At 41.5% G+C, this 19,662-nt stretch overlaps 2 protein-coding genes across 2 annotated transcripts; one reads left to right on the top strand and one right to left on the bottom strand.

Annotated features, from left to right (window-relative positions):
• Positions 1 to 10,678: 10,678 nt before the first annotated feature.
• sapcd1 (suppressor APC domain containing 1) lies at positions 10,679 to 14,024 on the top strand (the record flags this gene model as incomplete). Its single annotated transcript, XM_083999417.1, has 4 exons — positions 10,679 to 10,777; positions 13,001 to 13,156; positions 13,568 to 13,723; positions 13,935 to 14,024. 4 exons carry the CDS (start codon positions 10,679 to 10,681, stop codon positions 14,022 to 14,024), a joined length of 501 nt encoding a protein of 166 aa, XP_083855543.1.
• Positions 14,025 to 17,644: 3,620 nt separating this feature from the next.
• On the bottom strand, positions 17,645 to 18,190 carry LOC311006569 (achaete-scute homolog 4-like; the record flags this gene model as incomplete). Its single annotated transcript, XM_083999416.1, has 1 exon — positions 17,645 to 18,190. The coding sequence occupies one exon, from the start codon at positions 18,188 to 18,190 to the stop codon at positions 17,645 to 17,647; it is 546 nt and encodes a 181-aa protein (XP_083855542.1).
• Between the last annotated feature and the right edge of the window lie 1,472 nt (positions 18,191 to 19,662).

Raw genomic sequence — 19,662 nt, 5'->3', positions numbered from 1 at the left:
TTTAGTAGCCTAGAAGAAGGGAACAAGAATAGGCTGTTTGTACTTTCTATTTCTCTGTAGAACTGACCTTTTGAACTTTTAATTAGCCTCTTAACCTTTTAATAACCAGATTCATATTAAGTTACATAGAAAATCAAACCTAATCACTAAGCTGAATAAACAGGAGAATTGCCACTCTGTGTAATGGAAGTAGGTTAGTAGGCTATGTTTATTGTTGGTCGGAAACTACCTGCATGAAAGCACTTGTCATAATGTATAATGCCTAAAATGAATTGGGCTGAAACATAGGCTATATTGATTGGTAATTTGTTAATTAATGAATGCAGTTACTGACACGTAGCTGGACAAAAGAATGCTTTATGACATGCAACTTGATAAAAACTCAAAATGGGCAAATCTCAGAGTTATATATAGAATATATTGGGAGTTTTTCAGATTTTTCCCCACGCAAAATGCACATTATTGATTATTTTCATTCACCCTATTACAATTTACTGCATCACAGATTTACCTTTCAATTTGGTAATACATTTATTTACAATTCTTGTTCAATAGCCTTTCCTCATTAGGTCACTTGCTACCCAAACCGGCTCCCACACCAGTCGTCACACATTTCTTTTTTCCCTATGACACACTGGGTTCTCCCATCCCATTCTAACTGTGACACTGGCTCTCTTCTTTCCAATTATATCCTGGGCGTTCTGTGACGTTTCCTTCCCTCATTTCATAGGGAGCAGTCCTACTGTTGCATAGTTTCTCAATGACATAATATAAGAGTCATCTGAGAGGCCTGCAAGCCGACCAACGCCCCTCACTCGGAAAAGGTTATTCCAGGATTTTGTACAGCGCCTGGACCGTTTCATTCGGATGAGATGATGTTTTCCCCGCTCAAACACTGCGGTGCAACAGCGGTTTATGAGAAGCACTGCTTTATTTCTGTCAAAGCAGGTATCAGCGGCTGTGGAGTGGTCATTGTTGTGTATGTGTAGTGTGTGACAGCCACAGAAGTAATTACATCACCACTATGGAATGTTTCTTGGTTGGAAAACATTATTTTCACATAAAGGGGGGCTTAGCAAAAGTTCAAGGCATTTGATGGGAGCACAAGGCTCCCATCAAATAAAACAGTTTCCCCAAATACAACCGAGTGTGTTAATGACTTTTACCAAAGAGAAAAAAAACACTCGAGCCTAATTGACTTGGAAGGGACTGTACGGAAATGACTAATTATACAATAAACAATTTTAATTCTGAGGCAAAAATAAATTTAAGGACTCCCCAGTTTCTGACCCTCATTTATTCTCAAATGACCCCTAAAAACATGCGATGACAGTCACTGAACGATCTGCTACTCCACTGACTTTTACATTTCACCACAAACCTCTAAATGCTGAGGTCTTTTCGGTCTCTCATCATAATAGTCAAATTAGGGTTGTGCCCCAGTTCCCTAATGCCCTACTAATCTGTGTGTCAAGTGGCCTTTATACGTCGTCATATTTGACAGTGGACAATAAGCCCTCAGCAGCATGATCCCTCACTGTTTTGTCAGCTCCCTGACCTGTATTTACAGTTGCTTTATTGTTCTCCATTAAGTTCCTAATCCTCCTCTTGTTGTCTACAGTGCCCTGTGTGTTTTGGTGGTGCCCCCATCCGACCCCCCATCCTTAATCCTGCGCTGTGTTACAGTTGGTTATGCAGTCATTAAGCCCATTGTCTCTCCACCACGGTCAGTGCCCTTTGAATACATTAGCATGCCTGTAAAACAACAGTCACACAGTGCAATGTGACTCAGGTCAGAAGACGACGTGCTGGGGAACTGTCACGGTGGGTCTTGTGCTTGCAGAATAAAAAAAAATGATGTGGCCCTTTTCATTCAAATGTTACTGACTCATTGTAGAGTAAAGCAAACAAAGGCCCCTTAGAGAGCCCATTAGGAAGCTAACGCTGCACATATCCTACAGCAGCAGGCAGTCTCCTGCCACTGTAATGTGGTTTGAGGGTTAATCAATTGGTGGTGTGTGACGTAATGGTATTTGTCAGATCAGGAAGACAATGGTACAAATATAGCTTAAAACACTGTTTCAAAGGAACCTGTTCACAAAACAAAGGTAATAATTATTGTTCATGCTGACATCTAGGAAAGAAGACACTTGTGACTGTCATGTGAGGTTGGTATAAGCAGATGGTTCGCTGAAGACCTGAGACAACAGCTGGCTTGACTCAGATCTTGGAACCGGCACCTTTTATAGTTCAGTTAAATGTCATATTGTTTTGTTCTTTCCTCAACAAATTACAGCAGAGAAAATGAGTGAATTATGGCTCTAAACAGTGACAAAGTCCCCCATCTACAATATACAGATAACAGATTTACGTCTTTTCACAGCACAACTGTATAGCCGTCTAATATCACTACCAATACTTACTCCATTGTTATGTTGTTTTGAGAATTAAATGCTGTTTGGTTTCACTCCGGATGAGACGGAGGTTTCAGAAAGCTGCGGGTCAGAGGTCACGGGCAAAACCAAAACACCGGTGCTGAGCGAGAAAAGTGCTGAAGGTGCTCTTTAGCGAAACACCAAGAGGATGTAGCTACGGTCTGTACCATATGGCAGTCTCAGCGCTACAGGAAGTCTCTCTGGTGAAGTGGAAGCTGTGATAGAGAGAACAGGGTGACAAAGAGAGGAGAGGAAGTTGTTGGTTCGCAGGTGCAGTATGGGGCTTTCCACATCCTCCCTCCTCTCACTTTGTGGAAGCAAATACTGAGAAGAGACTCGCCACAGACTGTAGATTGTTTACGTCAATCAGAATTTACCTACACCACAACAAAATGCGAGCGAGAAGCCGTAAGGGAGACATTATGTAGAAGCGTGGCGAAGTGGCAGAGAATTACAGGAAGACAGAAACCAAATTAAAGCAGATAAAAGAGACAATAGGAGCATGTATCATCAGACAGGCAGACTTTCAGAGCTGCCTGCTAACTGCTGGTTTTGAGAGATGAATAGCCTCTTATCTGCTAAATTTATGTCTACAAGCTGCAAACATGAGTTATCCCCACAAAGCCGCTCATCCATGTTTGCTGACATGCACATGCAAATATTCATTCAGCACATAGAGATTTAAGCAAACACAAGTTATGCATAACTGTAGTGAAGTATGCCTCTAGGCTGTAGCCGTGCAGAGGCCACTTCATGTATAGCGGGACTATGGAAAATGATTTGGAGTAGTACAAGCAGAGAGGGTTAGGGTCAACTGTTAATGCTTTTTCTTATCATTACACATAAATGATCCCTAAGGTCTTTGGAACTTTGTACTTTGTAAGAGGAGGTGGGGGCTGAACCCAAAAATGAAGTTAAAAGCGCGCGTAAGTACTCAAAAGTGGGAGGTGTTTCCATGGGAGTGTTCGCCCAGCTGTGGAGGCCACAGGTGGGGCTGTGGGGGGAGGAGGGAGGAGGAGGACGCTGTCCTCTGATTTCATACATGTATGCATGTGAGAGAAAGAGAGAGAGAGAGTGTGTGTGTGTGTGTGTTTACAGAGGGTCGGCTGAAATTTGGGGTGCAGGGAGAGCGAGGCCGCTCACTGGCAGCTGGATATTGTCAGGGGTTCACCAGGGGAGCTTGCATGTCAGGGTGAACGGGTTTAAGATGAAATATGCCCAAGGAGACCCTGACTCACTGTGTTTGCTTTGGGGGGGTCCTCAGGGGTCTTGCCTTTTGGGGGTGGATGGTGTAATATACAGATTTGTTTTCTTTAAGATGTGGTGGTCTATATGAGCATTCAAGTGCACGTATATTCCGACCTTCCTTACCATTACCTTCAGCACGTCTTGTTCTTGTCAGAGCAGCCTGCGGTTTGAGGTGATAACATCTTGTGCTTTAAAATATTGTTTTTGCAGAGTGTGTTTGTGGGCGTGGGGAAAAGAGGAGGAGGAGGTGGGGAGGGAGGGAGGGATTTAAGGGCGGTGCGAGGTGTGTGTAAATTGATCCTTTGTTTTTGTCCCTCAATATGTGTCTGGGAGGAACTTGTTTTGACCTCGCATGGAGTGACTTTGAGACGGGCCCAATGTCAAAGCAAGATACAAAGTTAAAGCGAGACGAAGACAGAGTGCAATAAAATGCTGCTTCCAAAAGGAACTTGATCTATGTTTATTTTCAATGCAGTACAATGTAACTGCAAGTGCAGGATCTGTATATAATACTGTATGTGCCATTTGGGACACCAGCAGGGGCCGTCTGTTTCTGCTCCGTGCAGCTGAGGTGAAAAGGTGGTGCACTTCAGCTGATGTGTTTTCGCCCCTTATCTACATCTGGGCAACATCTGGTTTGCATCTGGCCCCGGCCGTGTAGTGTTGGGCTATGCGTGAGCGTGACAATATGTGTATTTGTGGGAAAGAGAGCGAGAGAGAGGGAGTGAAAGTGAGTGAGAGAGAGAGAGGGAAAAAGAAGGAGTGGGCATGGAATATATTTGTGAGTTTGGATGTGTGTGTGTGTGACTGGCTGGGCAAAGGGATAAATGAATGAGGCAGCGAGCGAGCATGCAAAGGAGATGGCCAAAGAGAGAGAGAGTGAAAGAAGTGTATATGTGCGTGTGACTGTTACTTGGCCTGTAAACAATAACGTTAATGTTGTTGCTTTAAATTGTAAGAATACAGAGCAGGAGTCTTTATGTATATTATCAAACTGGCTGTTTACATGGGAAATCTGATATTTCAATGCATTCACTCATTCAGTTCAGCACCTGTGACTATCAGGTGGGGAAATCTGCACGCACGCCTGGCAGCCAGCCTTATCTGTCACCTTTAGCGTCGTGGAGAAAGTGCAGAATGTGTCACAAAACGTCTGATTGTGATCTTGTAGATAGCAGGTTTTCTGAATTTTGACAGCGATCGCAGCGAGGCTTCATCCAGATGTTGAACTTTTTCGAAAGGAGAAGGAAGGTGAGGAAGGGAAGACGGAGGGGAGAAAAGAAGAGGCCTCCAAGTTTCAGGGGGAGCTGGTATTCGGAGCCCTTGTGCTATAGGGGGGCCCACGGTGTGATAACAGGGCCAGCTGGGCTTAGGTACAATTTCCAAGGTATGCAGCAGTCAGTGTGCTTTGTCCGACTCACTGGACCTGTCAGGAAAAGAATATATGGAGAAAGAGATAAAAATAAAACATGTCATGTGTCTCCCTGATAAAAGGACTCTTTCAAGTAAGAAATATGATGAAAACCGGTGGCTCTAACTAAGCAGTCAAATGGAAAAGCTAGAAAAGTTCAGTGACCTGCAGCCATGTGACACCAGTCAGCACGTGCATGTTTACCGGCCCGGCCAGTCTGTGATGTGAGGGATACCACAGGGATGACTAAAGCTCTACACTGAACACTGCTGCACTGTCCCTAGATGGAGTTCTCACTTCTCCTTCAACATGCGTGTGTATTTGGCTGTTTACCACAACCACTTTTATTTCCCCTTTGAGGATTTCACCGAACTGAACTGAGCTGTAAACTGTCTGCGGTCTTGTAGCCTTAAAAACCCTTCAAAAGACTCAAAAGTTGTCTTCTAACAAGCATCCAGAGTCCGATCCACAGTCGCTCATTGCTCATTACTCATTGCTCTTTTTTTGTAGGTCAACCTGGAAAGTTAGCATCACCCGACCCAACTGCCTCCACAAATAGCTACTGGGACAAAATGAGGTCTGTAATAGCTAAACCAAAGTTTGATGCATGCGCATTTTGTTCTGTAAGATAATCTTCACAAATAATCACTGTTTCTGTGATTTTAGTATCTTTAATACAATCGCAAGAAGTAAAAAGCTAAAGTCAGGCTATAAAAACACTACACCGTGGTTGTATGACTTCATTGGGACCACTACTAAGCATCCAATTTACTGCTTAGCTCCTCTACAACGGCCTGTCACCTTAGAAAGTTAGTAATTCAACACAAGGTGTGAACACAACAGGCAGACTGGTGCATAGATCAGTTTTCAGTTTTATTCAGCCACTTGTAATAGCAGCCACTTTTTTAAAAACACGTTTAACTTATTTTGTATCCGAGAGTAAAAAGTTGACCTTATATGAGGCATCTAACCAGAAACCCATTAAAAAACCAACTTCAAGATGAGGTTAGCCAACATGCTAGCTTTTTTTTTTTTTTGCTGTCCCAAATTAACCAACTGCTGAAAATAGTATCCAACAAATGTTTGCTATAGAGTTCCAAGCTCTTTTTTTAAAAAACAAAATATATTTGTCAGCTTTTCTTTTTTTCATATTTTGCTTTTTTTCTTAGTGGGAAAAAGATTACAGCCTTGTCCTCTAATGTTGAAGAGATTAAGATTCAAGAGAAAAGATTCAAGATTCCCTTTGATTTTTCATTTTGGGGCCTAAACTATCCCAAAACAACAGACAAATATCTAAAACATACTGATACATGTTTTTTTCACTATTCAGTTACTATCAAGCCAGTAGGCTCACAAACCAGATTTATTTTTGTTGCGTGTGTCTACACTGGATTTCTGTGTCACGTCTGTGAGTTTCAGTTTGGTCTGCCCCACTTATGCTTTCAAGCATACATGAAAAACCAGCCTGGTGTCGCCCGAAGAAATAACATCTTTGGCTTCAATATCTCCAGTAATTTTAAGGAGTGGGGTTATCTAATAACCACATCTTTCTGCAATACAATTTGTTTTACTAGATCTGGTCTCAGAACAAGGAGGCGAGTGTCACTCTAACTCTCTAATGAGGCCCCTCGAGAGACAAACAAGAGATGCAATTCTTTCATTCCTAATGGAGGAAAGAGCGCGCGCGTATGTGTGTGTGTGTGTGTGTGTGTGCACGCTGCATATCTGGATAAGATTCCTGGGGGCTATGATCTGGAACAGTGAGCCTGGAGTGGCCAGCGCTGGCGTGGGCTGGAGAGGCGAAGGGAGTGCCTGGCCTCTTTTGGCCTGGAATAATGTTTCAATTCAACCTGGCAGAGTCTCTCCAGCTCTGTTTTGCAGCGCTGCATGTGGAAAGAGAGAGAGAGAGGGAGCGGGAAAAAAAGAGACTAAGCTACTGTTGTATCACAAGGAGAAGTAGGTGACCCTGTATAGGTACATACCATTCCAACTACTGGAGCATAATTGCACCTGTAGTCATTTTCATTCTTCGTAATTTAGAAAATCATGCATGAAAGTAGTAGAGACAGTGAGATAGTAAATATTTGTGTGTGAAAGTGTGTATGAGTATGAAGGAGTGAGACAGGAAGCTACAAACGGCCCACTCTCAGCCACAAAGTAGTAGTGACTAAGAAGAGTCAGTGCAGGGGAAATGGGTGATGCACAATGTGCGAACGTGTATTATTGTGTGTCTATTTAAGATTTGAGAGTGAAATTTAATGTCCCGCCTATGTGAGCACACTTGTATGAATATATTTATACTTTTTCTGTGTGATGATGGGGTGTACTTCCTCCTTGGGGGGCCCCCACAGAGGAAGCTCGCCACAAATTTGCTTGTTGCATCTGCACGTGAAAAACACAGCCAAAACAACTTTGAAGTGGGTTAGCGTCTGGAACGTGAACTTTAAATCTCTCTTACCTGTGTGTGTACTCACAGCAAAGGACCCCCCCGGGTTGCTACAAAAAGTGAGAAAAAACGCCTGATTTGTTAGTGTCCATCAAAGCATGAGCTCATTTACAGCTTTAGGCTCTTTTCTGGTGACTCTCACATGGTTCATGATACAACACATGGTCATGGGTTCCCCTCAGGCTTCCTCTCAGGGATGCTGGGGCATTAAGGAGCCTAATCCCATGTTTTGGTTTGAGTGTTGTCGTGGCCTCGGCGTGTGACCTCTGCGCACAAACATGAAGATACTACAGCAATACAGCTTCTATTGTCAACAAGGGAGTACCAGTGTAAACGTGATTTATTAACGTCTTACTAATCTTTCGTTATTGAGATAAAGCTTAAGCATGTTTAGTTTATGTAGTTTTTTTTTTTTAAAGTTCTTTTCCAATACATTGTAGGCTGTAAACTCTACAGCACAAAAAGCTTGTTAACAGCATTATTATTGGAGCGTATCGTTTCTTATGTAAGTAAGAATAACAAAAGCACATCACAGTGTATAGAGGCTGAAAATAGTTGACATACTTCTGGAGAAGTCTCAGTGCTCCGGATCGTCATTGTGTGGTGCCATCTGGTGTTTTGTAAAAGCTACAGCTTCATGCTCTAATAATATCAGCAGAGTCACAAAATGTCAGCTGTTTATATGAGCCTCAGCATCCAGAGGAAGCACAGCTCCCTCTGCTGGTGAGTGCAGATGTGCCTGAGAGCGGGACATAAGGAAGAGCCACCACTGACAGATAGAGCCATGAGTCAGTCAGACCAAGTATGATGATTTATGTTGGGTGTTTTTTTTTTTTTTTTTTTTACAGCACAGTGGTGTGATAATCCAGGTGTGCTCTATGGGAGGAGCCCCAGATTAACAGGGAGGAGCTCTGTGTACTGTCAAACAGGGAGGAGTGTTGGGTAGGAACAGACACACCCAGTGAACAATCAAAACACAATCTAAACTCTATGTATAGCCGTCCTGTCAGCAGCTTAAGAGAAGAATCCTTTACTTGAGCTCTCATTAAGTTCAATGACAAACAGTAGACGAAGGAATGGTCAGATTGGATGCAGCAGAGAGCAACATACTCCTTTTTTTTCTGATATATTCCCCCCTTACATTTCCTATAATGCAACTCATTGCTGTCTTGTTAAAACTTCCCTGTCTGGTAAACACAGACAACATTTCAACCTTTGGAGACTCTGGTCAGAATCAATCAAGTTCCCTTTCAATCCTAAATCAACATTCACATGTTAACGGCTCTTGAGCAAAATCATCCCTGAGGCTACAGTGAGTGAAGTCTTAGTGTAAAATGAACAAGCACTCAATCTTATATTGGGTGGTGTGTGGAGAAAATAAAATGTGTCAAAAAGGGTTAGAGAAAGACTGACAAGCATCACCATAAAGGGAAATAATAATGTTAATGTGTTCTCAGAGGAAAGATATTGCTCACTGTTTTAAAAATACAGATGTTCATGTCACTTGTTCCCAGAGCAGTGATGGAAACTTAATATTACCATGTGCAATGACTCAACTAACTGGCTGTGTAATATCACTTAACTGCTGCTATTGTCTTGTGGTTTGTTCTATTCAATTTCATACTGTTTTATATAATATAAAACTTGATTTTGTTATGTTATGTTATATCATCTAATCTCTGTCTACACTTTTTAAATGGACATATTTAATTTAAAAAAACAAGCAAAAAAGAACATGTCATGTCCTCACAATACATGTTAATGAGTAAACAAGAGGTGCTCAATCTGCTTGGTTTGTTATCCATTTATGAAAAGAAAGAGTTTGGTTTGTTGTTTTTTTCTTCTTTCCAGCCACTCAGGTTTATTTTGTGACCCTTTGAAGGGGCCTGACCTTCGGTTATAAGTCACTGTATGCATTGTTTACACATCAATACATCAGGATTAACAATCAGTGACATATTTTCTGCAAAGTGGATTTTATTTGCATTTTACATGCCATGAGTTTTTCACCTGATAAAATATGTTGAAGTCATTTATTAACATGAAGCCTCATCTTCTTTCTTTATGGATCACAGTGGACTAAAATGACAGTGGGTTTCCGTCCATCCACAGGGTCTAACGGCCCAGTTTTGCCTGAGGCGGTCATAAAAGACAACATGTGCCACTGATTTTCTCTGCTGGATCTGACCGACTGAACCTGTGAGCGCTGATAGTAACAGCGTTAATGTCGATGCACTGTGGCTGCAATCCATGAGCACTCCGCCCTGCGTCCGTCCATCCTGCTCTGCTTTTCACAAACACGGCAGCACCCTGCAGCCTGTTTACTGTGACATCTATTCTCAGTTGATATTATGTCCACTGGCATGCACTCCACCCCGCTGTGCCCCGGGGCGGTTGCGTGATCTCTCGTCCCCAGGTTATGTCACATTCCTGGGAACATGTTGGAACAAGAGAGCTCACCTGAAACTGAAGGAGAAAATAATCGCATGCACTCTGCTTTCATTGAGCAGCACCGACAGAGGAATGTCAAGTTTGCACTTCAGTCGAGGGATGACAGGATTCTTAGAAAAACTGCCCGTCCTTGAGCTATAGAAACCTCTGTTAGAGCTTGTGAAGCTGAAGTTGTTTTCCTCTCTTATACCTCTCTGAAACTGAGATTTAGGGTGAAATTGTTTTTTTTTTGTTTTTTTAGCCAATAGCAATGAGTGACAGGAGCTGACAACTGTCTCATCACAATCATATCTTCTCAAATCTCCCATCTATGGATGCATTTTCACATTTCCTGCCATATCTCACTGTTTTCTATTCCTTGTTATTTGATCATTTACTACCAGTTTTCCCTCCCTTCCTCCTCTCTCTTTCTCTTCATGTGTGTGCATCACTGTATGTCGATTAACCAGTCATGGCAGTGACATGTGGAATTTTTCATTACCTCGCCCCGGGGGCACCATGTTGTCTGTGCTGCTGTTTTTTTTTTCTCCCCTCCCTCCCTCCCCTGCCTTCTATCTGGTTTGTACACTCATTCTCTCTCTCTGTGGCGTTATTCAGAGTCAGCCACTAGCGAGCTGTGATTTGTTATTTGTCGTCCAGCCAGCTGTATGGGGCAGTAGTAGCTGTCAGTTGACTCATCTCCTCTCCATGGCCTGTCATCCCCCCGGCTCTGGCTCCTACACCGTGGTGATCATCCCGCTCAAGACCAGCCTCTACAGCCTGGACGCACTGCGCTTCTACCTATGGGTGAGGATGAAGAGGGTGATGGTGTGTGTGGTTCTTCTGTGTATTTACATTCAGTTTGTCAAGTTCAATACATGACCTGGCCTCGTCTGTCTGTTCTGATAGATCCTATTTTTTCCAAACTTTTATATTTTAAATTGAACTGATACTGAAAAAGGAAACAAAAACAATCGCAGAGCAAAGTTTGTGTCCCTTTAGGTTTCAGTGGGTTTTAAGTAACGTGCGTTTTTGTGATAGATTTGGGCAGAATGATAACATTCAAAGCAAATCCACACATGTACACAGTTCACTGTTAGTACAAGCAAGTAAGTACAAGCTGGCAGGGAGGAGTGTCCAAGTGCTCCAACTGCAAAAACACAGGGCTGAAATATGTGTTGATAAGGGCTTCTGATTATTTTAAATCATTTATTTCACTCTTTTTTTTTTAAATTTAGGTTTCTGAAGTCTATTACATAACAATAATAATAGAAATTCTGCCAATGAAAATACTGAATTATTTATTAACGTTTTGTTGGTCTCTGTATTATTAAAATAGCAAAACAAAAGTGTTTGATTTCGTTAAATAGACACATCTTGAATTCGATTCTGTAGATCGTTCATATAAACCCAATGGAAACGAAACTACTTGCAGAGTTGCTCGAGTTTTCCCTTCCTGTCCGTGTGTTGTTTTGAACGTAGCACAGCTGCAGACGTCCCACTGACACATTCCCACATGTCACGTCTGCTCCTCACAGCTTCCTGTTAAAGGCTCAATATAAGCAGGTTTCCACTGACTGTAAATCTATGATCACAGAAAAAGAGTTGTCAGGCTGTAACTAACAGAAAACAAACACTGAGACAGATTGTTTTATAGCTGACATACAGCAATAAGTGAGAATAAATGATGTGCATTTCTTGAAAATGTGTTGAATCCGATGCTTAATCATGCATCGGTGACAGTGTGTAGATTGTAGACCCTCTTGGCCAGGTTGTGGATCTTCAAGGGTTAATTACCTGGTTAGATTAGGGTGATGTAATGGTGTCATGAGTTTTAGCTCATTGCGGGTTGTAGTAATCATTATCCTGACCTTGTGATGCCACAGGTGGATCATCACCACCACTACATATTATGTCTCCCTGGCTGCTGTAACACATCCCTCTGTGAGCCTATTTAAAGTACATGACGTCCCGCTGAGTGGGGACAATAGAGCCACAGGCCTCCTGCTGCTCTGTAGATTGGCTCTGCTGCTGGACAAAGCCTTGGGGCCTCTGGAAGACAACAGGCAGCACGGTGCCAGTCATGTTGCTTTACATCAGACGGATGGGCAGGATGTTGGTGGTCAGGTGTGTTAGCCAGCTCCCCGTGTCATCAAAATACTCATAGATAAACATAATGAATCATAAGACGACTATATTTCTTCCCTCTTACTCTGTCAGAATGGAAATCTGAGGGTACACAGGCAAACTTAAAGGGATAGTTAAACATTTTTGACAAATTCGCCTAATGCCATAATCCCTATAGTCATAGGAGTAGGTTCATTACCTTTACCTCATTATCAGTGCATGTTGTTTTGAGATCCACTGCACCTTCACCACACTATAAAATAATCATGTATAATTATGTAACATTACGACACATGAAGCAAATACTCTTTTGTTGCAGTTTTGACTACACGTTTGCCTCTAAAACAACTCTGTCTCCTAATGATACATTATTATCTCATAGCGTGGCGAATGTGCAGGTCACAACTTGTCCATGAGAGCGTTTTGGAGTTGTTGGATTGTGTATTTGATCAGTTTGATGAGGGACAGGGGACCTGTACTGTTCACCTCCATTGTGTTCACTGAGCTTGTTTCTGCCCCACAGATCTCAAAACAACATGAACCTACCCCTAAGACTATAGGGATTATGGCAATAGGAGAATTTGCCAAAATGTTGAACTATATTTTCAAATAAGGGATGTTGGGGTGCCGTTTACCGAACAGGCACATAAGTAGAGGCTATAGTTCTCGCTGCAGCTAGCCCTGGATCGAATCCCGACTCTGGTGGCCCTTTGCTGCGTGTCATTCCTCCTCTCTCTGCCTCTCCATTTCCTGTCTTGCATCATTAGGATGTTAAACCCCTTGGGCCACCAAGACACCCTAACAATTAGTTTTGTCATTATCACAAACCAGTTTAGTTTGGTGGTGATGGGAACATTATTCAAGGTTTTTGTACCTGATGTATCTGTGTTCCTCTTGTTTCAGATTAAGCGCCTGAAGGATCTAGAGAGGGAGAAGGACGCTCTGTGGTCTGGTCTGGAGATCGTGGAAAAAGCCCGTTTCTGGTACCTCCACCAGCTGAAGGAGAACCGGGTCAGGCAGGACAACGTTGAGACCAGTGGGTCTGGAGGCGAAGCTGAGGTACAAGAGCAATATTACCACTGATGTTTCTCCCATACACCCACTGACCGTCACTGAAGGGTATCCTGGGAAATGTAGTTTTTAGAAACACAAGGGTGCATTAGGTAAAGTGAGGAAAATTACCAAATCGAGGCTCTTCAGGAAAAGTTTAACATCACACACAAATGATGACTTGGAGATCAATGACAAACTGAACGCCTGTTTTGTGGAGGAAATATGGATGATATTGGGTGCATCCATAGGAGTTGTAGTATTAGGAACAATGATTTAATTTAGTCACTGGATCTAAACTGGTACAAATGTGCTAAAATAATAGTCCTCACCCTTTTAAGAGCAGCATCTGATCATCTCATTGTAGATATAAGCTCTGAGCCGTCACTAGTGGTGTTTCTGACTCTCGTCTCTCTTCAGGCTCAGTCCTGCCTCCTCAGGTCTCGCATCCAGCGGGTCAACGGCTCTCTGGGCTCTGTGATGGCTGAGCCCAATGTCATGAGCAGCAGCAACCCATCTCTGCTTGAAACAGTGGCAGACAGCGACCTCCGGTGGCACAACTCAGTACTGACTCAGGTAAGGTTCAGGGTCAACACAGATTTGAACAGAAAATGCAAGTTTTCCTAAATTACCTATTTTATTTGTTCATACACAACTTTAAAGGCATAATCATGAGGCTTTAAATCACTATTTTGCATCCATTTCTGCTTTTGTTGTTAAGTATTTACATGTTCTCCTACTTTTACTTTGCATGTGATATTTGGCCTCATTTTTCTGTCCTTGACAGGAGGTGAGTGACAAAAATCGTCAGATCTCCATGTTAGAGCTGGAGAAAGATGCTCTCCTTGAAGAGCTTGATGAGCTGCAGACCTACTGACCATCAATACACATCTGTTGCCCTACAAACTTACAGTTCCCTGAATGTCACACATTGGATACTTTCCAGCTGCTTGTAAATATGTATTTAAGTGAATAAATTACAGTTAATGAGGCAACACAGGTTTTTGTGCTTTTCCTGTTCCACAAACCAGTTGTTCTGATGCGCTGCTACTCTTGCTGCTGCTGCTGAATAACTTGACTGACATGCCTCTTGCTGTCATTAATCATAACTGACTTATAGATAACTGACAAACTCAAGCCCTGTCCTCATTTCAGACCATTAATTAACTCATAATTACTGGGATTTGTTACATTAACCAAGGGTTAAACAGTTTATACACTTCAACATATGGAGGCCCCGCAGGGGTTAAAAATTCCGATGGCTAAATACTATAAGTGGTGTAAAGAACTAAATATTGAAGTGCCAAGTAATTGTAACTGAGCATCAATGTTATTCTATTGTATACTTTGTATTGTGCAAAGGATTCATGGGGGAAATATACTCATACTTATTGCTTTTTTCCACAGCTTTTGTTACTTTTTTAAAGTATAAGTTTACAAAGAAAATCTATCAATTTATTATGGTGCATTCTTTTTTATAAACCTAACTATCTAAGTATAAAAGCAGCTATATTATCTCCACCTTGGCCAACTACAAAATTAAAGTAGGCCTACAGCTGGCATGTTAATTAGGGATGCACGAGAACTCTTTTTGTTCCCCACCGATACAGATAACCGGCAACTATCTGCTTCTCACCAATACCAATAACCAATAACATTTTTAATAATTTATATACACACACCTGGGGTTAAGAAAGGCTAAGATGTTGTGAGTTAAGATGAATTTAACATTATAGCTGTGCCTATATAACCAACATCACTCACTGTAATCACAACAAAAACAACAGCAGTTATGACTCGTCAAAGATCAACATCACTTGTCTTTATATAGAGCCTTTAAAAATACCCAATGCGCTATTGCTACTTTTAATCAGGAGCACATGCACATGAAAATGCACATGAAAAATCTGTTAATTCCAAAACAGTGCATATGGTTATATACATGTTAGCAGTGATGCAGTAAATGTGCATTGATGCAGAAAAGGTGCTTTCAAAATGAAGTGTTTAAGCATTCTGCAGCAAACCGAGGAAAACCCAGCATCCCTGCGTGCCCTGTACCTCTTCTTCCGTTTCCGTCAGTGCATGAGGGCTCTCTGTCTCGACACGTAGTAGCAACCTTTCCCGGTGGTCCCGCACTGATCTTACTTCATCTGATAAACTTTATCTTGCCCCGTCATCGTGCTTGTTTGCAGGAATTCTTTTTCTCTCTCCCGCCCTGCACAAATAGGTAGTTTTGCACAGAAGAAACCATTAGCAGACTTAATATAGAACCCAAATATGTATCTGACACCCATGGAGGTGTTTTCTGCGTTTCAAATCAATCTTTGGTCCACTTTGCTTCATTATTCAACTTTTTACTGTTGACTTGTTTTCATTTTTCATGTTTCATATCCTGAATCAGGACCATGTTTTGTGTGACCGCTCGTATAGTGATTGTGCTGTCATTGTCCACAAGTGGGTGTTTACCCTGGGGCCCATGGTGGCCCTGTGTCTCTGCCTGTTTGATTGGAGGAGATGTTGTTATTCACCTGAACTTATAGTCACTATGGGAGGAGGTAAACAGAGTGCAAGGAAGACCGTTCGCAGCATGAGGGCACTCTGTTGTACCTGTTGTTGTGTTTAAGGTTTTTTGCAGCTCTCACGGGGCGAATGTTGCAACAGATTTCACGAAACTGATAGCGCTGGAGCGTTAACCAATACTATGTGAAGTCAATCCAGAGATAAATTGGAATTAAATTTGCAATAATTCCCCAAAATTATAAACCATCTCTCTGTCTTCTGTATTAAATCACATGCATGCATTAGCAACAACTCTTCCAGTAAAAGTAAAGCTATGCCTGCAAGGAATCTGTTGAGGGGTGCGATTAGAATCAGCCTGTGTGCATCAGGAAAGAAAACATCCATTATGGCAGAGGCTTTCATTTAAGTAGCTTCATGTTCCCTATCTTCAGTGCCACTGAACCATCAAGCCCAGGGTACCAGCACTTGGATAATTATTGGGTCTAATTCACCAACTCCACAGCCAAACACCTCTTGCTGAGGGTTTGTCATGCCTTCATGCCTGTCAATGCCATTCTTCCATGCTAACACGGTTCACTTGAGCAGCACTCTGCTGGTCTCTCCACATCCATTTTACTCGTATACAATATCATGTTTAGTTTTTTTCCCCCTAATTTGTGGTTTTGGTGTGAGTCAGACAATGCGAGCGGTTTCCGTGCAGGTCAGCGGAGGTGGGAAGCATAAACACACAAATAGGATGCAATGAGGTGTTTGTGGGGGCTCCTCTCATGAGGGTGGAGGCTCCCTGATAAATGCATTCCTTAAGCTATTAGGAGAGAAAAACTTCCTGGGGACCCTGAGATAGTACAGCAAGTAGGCGGTCTTTGAAGAGCAGGTAGCTGAAAAAACAAAATGAAGAGAGACTTGTGAAAGGACACGTGTGGTTTAAAATGTCATGCAATGTTCACTTCTGCAGTGTAACATATTGTTATAGAAGACTTAGCAGCAATTAATGATTAAAGAGTAGTTCTGGATCTGAGTTGGACATGTTGTTGCACACACCCATTCTTCTGTTGCTGGTCAAAGAGAAAAAGGCCTCTATGGCACAGATAGAAACTATAACCAAGATCATATCCTCTTCATTACAGTAGGTTCTCTTATTTTACAGCAATAGTGCAACATCAGTGTTGGTGCATCTAAGTCAAACACTGAATTTTTGAATCATTTGGTGTGAAAGAAGCACATGCATGCAACTCATGTTGTGCTTTCAGACGATCTAAGACAATTATCTACTTAAATTAGTTATAACAAATATATTTTGTGATTTTGAGAACATGTCACTGCTGGACTGCCTGATATGTAAATATGAGATATTAAAGTTGCATTATGCAGAACTTATTTTTGTAGAAAAACCTTTCCAATGTTAATTTGCACTGAAGCAGAGTCAATAATTATAGATTTTTCACAACAGTTTAATACAATGAATAACAGTTTTCCCAAATAATGGCTTTGAACACTGACTTAATTCACTTTCATTGTGAGATTTCCCTGCAAACAAAGGAATTCGCCCTGATATTCCTATTGACAGTTTTGGACGTACAGTACTCCAGTGTTATTAAATCTCAGCATCAGCACACAACCACCAAATCAAAAACATCTTTGATATGTGACTTAAAATCTCAACTTCATTCAAATAACATTAGGCTAAACATATTATTTCAAAAGGCCAAATTACAAATATTAATCAAGTATTGTAATGTTTGCCTCTGATGTCCATTATTTTCCTGCTTGCTTGCATGTAAACAAACTGTGCCCAATGCACAGAGACAATGTGAGACAGTTGAAATGTTGTCTTTCAGGCATGCTCGACTGTCTTACAGTAGTTTCTTTACAGTTTTTCGCTGTTCCTGTTTTGTTTTAATTCCATTTGTCCTTACAATTGCACTTAATTATTATTAAGTATGCAGTCATACAAAAAACGAGATATAAGAGTGAGTGCTAGTAAACAATTTCACCACTGTCGCTGAGGCCAGTTTTGGATTCTCCATCACTGTTGCACTCTGTCCTCTGCTGCAGCGGCGCACGGTTGCGCGCGTCTCCGAGGGACATCTCCATCCCGGCCACGTTCAAGTCCAGCAGGCTCTGCAGGTGTTTGATGTAGTCAATGGCCGCTCGCAGAGTCTCCACTTTGCTGAGCCGCTTGTCCTCAAACTCCTGCGGCAGATGCTCTCTGAGCCGCGCGTAACCCTCGTTTACGCAGCGCACCCGGTGTCGCTCCCTCTCGTTCCTTTTCCGGATAAACGCGGGCTCGAAGGAATAATCACACACACCGAGAGGTCCGTGAAAGGGGAAATATGACAGCCGTCTGTAGGGCAGCATGTGGCCGTGCACAGGGTCCAGGTACGCAGCTTCCAGGTGGAAGGGCAGTCCGAGTCGGAGCGCATCTTTGTAGTGCGCTCCGCTCTCGTCCATGGAGATGCCGTGGAGAGCCAGCGGAGGAACATAGTTAATATGCTCCATCAACTCCTTGCTGTGATAAGACATATTTCTGAAAAAAAAGGAAGAATGAAAGAACATGTTTCATTTAAAAAAACAGAAATAAAAAAGCAAGCAAATATGATATGTGTGCAAGCAATTCTACACCAAATCACAATCATTTCGACTCACCCTGTCAGAGCCTCCTCACAGTCATCTCCTCTTCGTCAAAGAGTCGCCAGTTTTAGGTTAGATATGACTGTGACCTTTTAAAAAGTCGACTGTCCTCGGTCTGAACATGTCAGGTCAGTGACAGCTTGTCTGTTGGGTTTTGAGGCCAAAATCAGGGTGGGTGTGATCCGGGGCGGGGATGCAGACATGAAGCTTCTCATAAAGATAAAAAAAAAAAAAAAAAAAACTGTTTACGTAACGTTGTCTTCCTTCCGCTGAGACGATGGGGGAGTTCTCCTAAGGAGAGAGAGATTTTTCACAATTGGCTTGATTGATACTGACAATGATGATGTATGTGTAGATGCAGTTGATTTGAACTGTGCGTAAAGTTGAAATTGTGAAGAAGTTACTATGAATGAATGTTTGTCTCAGATGCGTCATCAAAAAAAAAATAAAAAAGTGTTTTTTTATGATTGTTTTTATTTCACTGAAAAAAATAACTCATAAGATTTACTTAAAAAAATTATTGTAAGTATTTGCACGCAAATGATTTAAGTAAAATTTAATGCTGCAATATCAAGTAACATTCACTTGCCAATATCAAGTAAATTCTACTTACCATAAAACATAACAGTTGTGAAGATATTAAGTAACATTTACTTAATTACATCCAAGTTTTAAGTTATATTTATTTAAACAAATTAAGTAAAGTGTAATTGTTTTTCATATGTAGGAACATCATTTTACTCAAAATTTCAAGTAAATTTTATATATCTGTAGTATTTGCTGTTATGAAGTAATTTAGTAAATTTTAATTATTTTCTTGTGCTTGAATTTAACCAACACTCTAATATTCATCACATATCACACAACTAAATTACAATGCAATTAAACTGTTTATTTTCATTTTAAACAGTTCAACAAACAACAAAGTACAGTACCGTCAAAGTAAATCCACTACTACTGTGGACTGAATTGCCCAATCTTTTATGGGGCAGCCATAAATTTAACTCTAGACTAGTGCACTTTTAAGAATGCAATTAAAACATTAATGAAATAAAATCAACACAGCCTTATTTGACCAAAAATGAAAAACATTTATGACAGGCAACTTCTCACTAGTAAACCAGGATGAACTGGAACTCAGTGCTAGTTCTTGGCATTTCTTTACAAGGGTCCATGTATGATGCCGCATTTTCCTCCTCTAGGATGACAAAGTCATGACATGCATTTTAGGAAAGCAACTTCAACTTCAAGGTGTTTACTTTTGGGGACAGTTTAAATCCATCCAGCTCCAGCAAGAGTTTTTGTAAGACTTCAAAAGTGTAGCGCAAAATGGGAGGGTATACCAGGTTCAGGGCATAAATTAG

Source organism: Trachurus trachurus, assembly GCF_905171665.1.
Source record: "Trachurus trachurus genome assembly, chromosome: 23".
Classification (NCBI taxonomy): Eukaryota; Metazoa; Chordata; class Actinopteri; order Carangiformes; family Carangidae; genus Trachurus; species Trachurus trachurus.
This window is presented reverse-complemented; position numbering and strand designations above follow the sequence as displayed.